Genomic DNA, 7,613 nt, shown 5'->3' on the forward strand with positions numbered 1-7,613 from the left:
CTCCTTTCCACAGCCCCTCAGCAACGCTCATGCCACTTTACGCTTACACTCCAGTCTTTATATGTATACTGATACAGTCACTGGCCTATCGTGTTTCCATAAGCCCTGCTGCTACCTGGAAGAGTTCCTCTTGCCAAGGATCACAAGGTCACTTTATTATTATCTATCAGAGTCACAGATACTCCTGTATGTGGCATTTCTTTATATATACATTCTTCTAGGGTGCATCACAACCTGGTATGGAAGTTGTCCTGTCCAAGACGGGAAGAAGCTGCAGAAGATCGTGAACACGGTGCAGCACATCACACAAACCAATCTTCCGTCCTTGGACTCACTTTACAACGCACACTGTCGGAGCAGTGCTGCCAGGATAATCAAGGACACGGCCCACCCAGCCAACACACTTTTCGTCCCTCTTCCCTCCAGGAGAAGGCTCAGGAGCTTGAAGACTCGTTTGGCCAGATTTGGGAAAAGCTTCTTTCCAACTGTGATAAGACCGCTGAACGGATCCTGACCCGGATCTGGGCCGTACCCTCCAAATATCTGGACCTGCCTCTTGTTTTTTTTTTTTGCACTACCTTACCTTCCATTTTTCTATTTTCTATTTATGATTTATAATTTAAATTTTAAATATTTACTATCGATTTGTAATCCAGGGAGCGGGAAGCACAGAATCAAATATCTCCGTGATGATTGTACGTTCTAGTATGAATAGTTTGGTGACAATAAAGTATAAAGTATATATAGAATCAGTCTGTGTGTAAACTAAACTTGTGTATATATGGCTACACTCAAACAGTTACTTGTACATTGTGTTTTATAGGATTGCTTTTATATTTATAAGTTATTGTTTTTTTTTAAAGCTACATTGTATTCAGAGTAACAATCATTTCATTCTCCTTTACATTAGTGTACTGAAGAATGACAATAAACAATTTTGAATCCTACATTGTAAATGGGAGTTTGCTCCTTAGTGTTCTCTCATTTTCACCACCCCCTCTTTCTTTTTCACTCACTCTCTCACTGTGAGAATACATGGATAACTGATACAAGATTACTGTTCTCTTACCCTGGATAACAAAGACTATCAGGCGATTAAATATAGAGCTTGCTCGGGGAATTCTCTGAACTAACTTAAGGCAGACGAACAGGTGAAGTCAAAGTTGTTCAGAATCAAAATGACCCCGTTATAGGAAGGACGTGCAGGCCTTGGAAGGGGGTGCAGAACAGGTTCACTAGGATACTGCCTGCTATAAGGAGATGTTGGGCAAACATAGAACACTAAATCAGGGGGTTGCTGGGTGGTGCGGCTCAAAGGGCTGGGGGGGGGGGGAGTGGGTGTGGTAAGAGGGGTTGGGGCCAGGAAAAGTGGTACAGAGAGAGAGGTTGAGTGAGAGATGGAGGGGGAGGGGGAGAGAGGAGGGGGAGAAAGAGAGAGAGGGGTATGATGGGAAGGAGGAAAGGCCTGGGGGAGAGAGGGAAGACACACACAGAGGACAGTTTCGAGGGTAAGTTGAAAGGAGATGCACAGAGTATCTTTGTGTTTTTTTTAAACAGAGTGGTGGGTACCTGGAACGATCTGCCAGGATGGTGATGGAAAGAGATACAATAGTGTTGTTTAAGAAGCTGTTAAATAAATGAATATGCAGTGGATGAAGAGATATGAATAATGGGCAGATAGAAGAGACAGATTTCAAAAAGGTCTGTTCTACGTTGTAAAATCATTCAGAAGGCAATTTAAAACCTGGAACAATCACTCAGGTTCAGCTGGCAAGTGCCTTCATTCTCCACTACATCCGCTCCAACTCTCAGCACCTGATGCCCTGAAGTACTGCAGCCTTCCCCCACCCAATACCCACACCACGGGTGGGAGGAGGGTCACAGGTGTGACCGAAGACACATTTATTTTACTGAAAGATCAGTCGCTCGCCTCACCTGGGACAGCGTGGAGTCGCCACATGCTTTCCTTGCGTCCTGCAAAAGAGAAGAGACAAGAAGGGTTAGGACTAGTTGGCAGGGGCAAGATTCTCCCTCATCTGATCCATCAACACCTCCAACAATGGAGGCACAGAAGATGGAAGACAACAATAAAAAACTGCCAGAGCAACTCAGCGAATAACAAAGGGTTGTGACTTCAATCACTGACAAGATTTGGTATGACACCAAAAACACTCGAAAATTTCGATAGATGTACTGTGAAGAGAATTCTAACTGGCTACATCACCATCTGGTATGAGGTGGGGGCTACCCCATAGGATTGAAATAATCTGCAGAGAGTTGGAAACTAAATCAGCTCCATCATAGGATTAGCTTCCATAGTATCGAGGACATCTTCAAGGAGCGATGCCTGAAAAAGGCAGCAACCATCATTAAGGACCCCCATCACCCAGGTCATGCCTTGTTCTTATTGCTACCATCAGGGAGAAGAGTACAGGAAACTGAAGGCACACACTCAGTGATTCAGGAACAGCTTCTTCCCCTCTGATTTCTGAATGGGCACTGAACCCATGAACACAACCTCACTTCTTTTTTTTCACTTTTTGCACTATTTCATTTAACTTTTAATAATACATTTGTACTTACTGTAATTTACAGTTTTTATTATGTATTGCATTGTACTGCTGCCGCAAAGACGAAGAATTTCACAACATCTGTCAGTGAGATTAAACCTGATTCTGATTCAATTCAATTCCGTTCTTCCCACAGAAGCTGCCTGAGCTACTGAGTTCTTCAAGCAGTTTGTTACTCCTCTCCAAAAACACACAGGGGAAGTGTTTCATTGCTTAGTTCCAAATTAAACTGAATTTATTATCAAAGTAGTTATACGTCATCATACACTACCCTGAGATTCAAATTTTAGCAGGTCACAAAGAATGAAGAAATACAATAGAAATGATGAAAAATTAAAGTTCACAGTTCAAAGTAAAATTTATGTCACCACATACAACCCTGAGATTATTTTTCCTGTGGGTAAACTCAGCAAATCTATACAATAGCAACTGTGAACAGGATAAATAAAAGAGCAAGAGCATAGAAAACAACAAATGCAAATATAAACAAATAGCAATAAAAAACGAGAGCATGAAATAATAAGATAAAGAGTCGTTAAAGTGAGATCATTGGCTATGGAAACATCTCTATAGTGGAGTGTAGTTATCCTCTTTTGTTCAAGAGCCCGATGGTCGAGGGGTTCCTGAACCTGGTGGTGAGAGTTCTGGGGAACTTGCACCTTCTACCTCATGGTAGCAGCGCGAAGTAAGCATGGCCTGGGTGGTGGGGATCTCTGATGATAGATGCCTGCTTTCCTACAACAGTGTTTAATGCAAATATGCTCAATGGTGGGGAGGGCTTTACCCATGATGTACTGGGCCAAAGCCACTACCTTTTGTAGGAATTTCCATTCAAAGGCATTGAAGTTTCCATACCAGGCCATGATACCTTCAGTCAATATATTCTCCACTACACATCCATGAGAAACAAGTGAAAATCTGCAGACGCTGGAAATCCAAGCAACACAAACAAAATACTAGAGAGTCTCAGCAGGTTAGGCAGCACCTATGGAAAAGAGTACAGTTGACAGTTCAGGCTGAGACCCTTCAGCAGGACAAATGTAGAAGTTTGCCAAAGTTTTAGATGTCAAGCCGAATATTCAGAGACTCCTAAAGAAGTAGAGGCTTTGCTGTGCTTGCTTTGCAGCAAGAGCAAGGGTAAAGGAAGGCAGAATGTAGTGTTATAGCTACGAAGAATGTGCAGTGCAGGTAGACCAAGGCAAGGGAGATTCTGAGGTCAAGAGAGTCCATCTTCTCATACTAGAATGTGCTTTCGGGCTTTTGTATCTCCTGCCTGATTTTGGAGGTGGAGGGTGGGGAAGAGTGTTGCTTATATCATCAATATGATGATAACACACCATTTAAATTTCAATGATTTACAGTAAGTAAAATTATTTGGTCTGCATTGCTTAAAGTCAGCAGCATTCTCCCTGACAGAATGATAACAGATCAACCAGAAACCACGGGTGGCACAGTAGTGGTCAGCACAACACTCTACAGTACAGGAAACCCTGGCTCTATTCCCACCGCTGTCAGTATGGAGTTTGTATGCTCTCTCCTTGGTCGTGTGGGTTTACTCCGAGTACTCCAGTTTCCTCTCACAGTTCAAAGACGTACCAGTTGGTAGGTTAATTGGTCTTTGTAAACTGTCCCATGATTAGGCTAGGGTTAAATTTGATGGAATTGCTATGCGGTGTGAGTCGAAGGTCCAGAAGGGCACTGTGTCTCAATAAATAAATAAATAGAAAACAAACTGTTGGAAGAACTCAAGGGGTCAGGCAGCACCCGTAGAGGGAAATGGACAGTGGACGTTCGGATTGAGAGATCGGCTGTCCAGTTCTCCCTCACAGATGCTGCCTGACCCTTGAGTTTCTCCAGCGTGTTGCTCCAGATTTCAGCGCCTGCAGCCTCGTGTCTCCAGTGCGGTACAAGAGTCAAATTGAAGCTCTGAACAATGACATAGAGTAAAGGAGCTGGACACTGCTTCAATAATGGGCTCCAGGTTTCAGCATCTTATCTGATGAAGGTAAATTTTAAGAAACGTTGACCATCCTTTTTCCTCTGCAGATGTTACTCAACCACCAGCAGTTTAATTTTTTGCTCTGAATTTCAGCATCTGTAGTCTTGTGTCTATAAATATTATGCACTGTGTTTGGAAATGCAAAAGCCCTCTGAAGCCCAGCAGCCACCAAACCCCAGTCAAGGACTGGACGATAAACACCAGGACCATTGTAAAATTCAGTGGGTCTCTGAACAGAACTCCTTCCTCCAATGTAACTCGACAAGTGCCCTTGAAATTAGAGGCACATAGAACATCGAACACTACAACACAGTACAGGCTCTTTGGCCCACGATGTTGCGCTGATCTTTTAACCTACTCCAAGGTTAATCTAATCCTTCCTTCCAACATAGCCCTCCATTTTTCTATCTAAGAATTTCTTAAATAGCCCTATACCACTACCCTTACCCCTGGAAGGGTGTTCCACCATTCTCTGTGTGAAGAACTTAGCCCTGGCATTCCCCCCCCCCCCACATACTTTCCTCCAATCAATGTAGAATTAATTAATTATGTGCTGTTATATTTGGCATGAATTTCCTTGACCATGATTGTTCTTGGAAAATTTTTCTACAGAAGTGGTTTGTCATTGCCTTCTTCTGGGCAGTGTCTTTCAAGCCATTATCAATACTCTTCAGAGATTGTTGGCTTGGCATTAGCGGTCGCATACCAGGGCTTGTGATATGCTCATACGACAAACCACCACCTGCTCCCATAGCTTCACGTGACCCTGATCAAGGAGGCGGCTAAGCAGGTGCTAAACCTTGCCCGACGATGACCTGCAGACTAGCAGAGGGAAGGAGCACTTTACACCTCCTTTGGTAGAGATGTATCTCCCCTAAAATTAGGACCCCAATTCTAGTGTAGATCCCTGAGGGGGCCTTTTGTCAACAGGAAACAGCACCCCATCTCAATCTTATTTAGAAGTACTTCAGATCATTGTTTGCCTGTCAGAATCACACAGCATGGAAACTGGCCATTCAGCCCAATTATTCCACGCTGACCAGGTTCCATCTAAGCTAGTCTAACTTACCCGTTTTGTGGCCCATTTCCCTCTAAACCAGAAGTTCACAACCTTTTTTATGCCACAGACCCCTACCATTAACCGGGGAGTCCATGGACCCCAGGTTGTGAACACCTGCTTTGAACCTTTCTTATTCATGTGCCTATCCAAGTATTTTCTGAAACATTATTAATGTACCTGCCTCAACCATTTCCTTTTGCAGCTCGCTCCATATACTGACCATCCTCTGGGTGAAAAAGTTGCTCCTCAGGTATTTATTAAACCTCTGCTCTCACTTTTAAACCTAAGCCCTCTAGTCCTTGATTCCCCAACCCTGGGAACAAAAGTGTGCGCATTCACACTATCTGTGCCCCTCCGTAATTTCTCTGAAGAAACTGCCCTCATCTTTGTCCTTAGGGGAACTCCTTATTTCTGAATTCTAGACTCTTGAGTTAGAGGAAACCATCTGTCAGAATCTGAACTACTTGACTCAAAGAACTGTACACATTTCAATGATATCTCCAACACTTGCAGGCTGCCCCCAGCATAATCCTTGGACTGTGTTGGATATTGACACAAGGTGGCGCCAGCGAACAACGCAACCAAATGCCACATCCTTCAGTCAGTTAACAAAATAACTACTTTTACTTCTTTTTTCAAATATGACTCTGCTACTATTGGAACCTGTGATTTACATTTTGATGTTGCGTTTTCAGGCCGATTGAGAGATCTGGTGCTTTGCTGTCTGCGAGGAAGTTTGGAGCTGAGTGTGCAGTCTGGAAGCAAGGCACGAACGAGCCCATGATCAACTCCATTTCTTGCCGATCAAAGTGGAGAGCAACGTTGAAACCAACGACGACGAACATGGAAGATGAGCGGGCGATTTGACCAGTCTCTCTCCCTTGCCACCTCCTCCCCCCCACCAGCTCCTGTTCACTGCTGATGGCGGAGGAAGGTGCCTACACCTGACCAGTTAGTCTCTCACTGTTCCCAGCAGAAGCTGCTGGAGTCTTGGTTTAATCGATGCAGTTTGTGGATTGGATTCTGAGGCTTATGTTATGACATGTTTCTGTTTACTCTTTTTTAAAATTGCTACTTTGTGCGATTTTGCAGTCAATGAGCAGCACAGCTCTTCCGTGCTTTTCACTCGTTTTTTTTGCCATTTGAGCAATTTGTTCTTTTTGTTGCGTGTGTTCTGATGTTTGAATGGGTCTCATAGTTGTCTGTGGGAAGACAAATCTCAGGGTTGTATACTGCATACACGCTTTGATAATAAGTGCACTGAATTTTGAAAACAACACATTTCACTATATTAATACAGACAAAATGCTGAGGAACTCGGGTCATGCAGCATCAAGGGGCAAAGAAAGAATTGACATTTCATGCTAGACCCTTCATCAGGACTCAGCCTAGATGAAGGGTCTTGGCCCGAAACGTCAACTCTTTGTTCTCCTCTATCAATGCTGGCTGACTTGCTGAGTTACTCCAACATTTTGGCTGTGTTACTCTGGATTTCCAGCATCTGCAGAATCCTGTGTTTATATTTCGCTGTATGTTTCAATGTTTTCTCTTCTATCTCCAATTTTGATGTCCAGAGAACATACAGGCAATCCAGACTGAAGGAACAACCCTTACCAATGGGGCTACATGAGGGTAAAAGAATGCAATCATCCACCAAGTTGTCCTTGAAAGAATTCTGTAATATTTTTACCCTGTTTTTTTTGGGAAAAAGGAAATATTCCGGGATTCAGAAATCAGTAATAGACAGACTAGATGCTGGCACAGTCACAGCATATTCAGCATCATAAATCAATTAGACAAACTCTGCTCCCTCTCAAAACCTCCACCCCATCTCCATTTACAGACTGGAGATTCACAGCCCAGGAGTATTTACATTTTCACATTGGTAGTTTAAATAGAGAAATCTGATGCTGTAGGAATTCATTCTGTGTTTGAGCTGCCCAGGACTTTAGTTTTAAACAGTGAGGGGCCTCAGTGGCACAGT

At 43.4% G+C, this 7,613-nt stretch overlaps 1 protein-coding gene across 3 annotated transcripts in view; it reads right to left on the bottom strand.

Annotated features, from left to right (window-relative positions):
• The window catches only part of LOC140197835 (guanine nucleotide-binding protein G(I)/G(S)/G(T) subunit beta-2), a 154,738-nt gene that overhangs the window by 37,693 nt on the left and 109,432 nt on the right, over positions 1-7,613 (bottom strand). For all 3 annotated transcript variants that reach the window (XM_072258320.1, XM_072258318.1, XM_072258319.1), the window contains one exon: positions 1,936-1,974. In XM_072258320.1, coding sequence (XP_072114421.1) covers positions 1,936-1,974 — 39 coding nt within the window. The remainder of the gene's footprint in view (positions 1-1,935; positions 1,975-7,613) is intronic.

The sequence above is a fragment of the Mobula birostris genome, chromosome 5 (genome assembly GCF_030028105.1).
Source record: "Mobula birostris isolate sMobBir1 chromosome 5, sMobBir1.hap1, whole genome shotgun sequence".
NCBI classification, from domain to species: Eukaryota; Metazoa; Chordata; class Chondrichthyes; order Myliobatiformes; family Myliobatidae; genus Mobula; species Mobula birostris.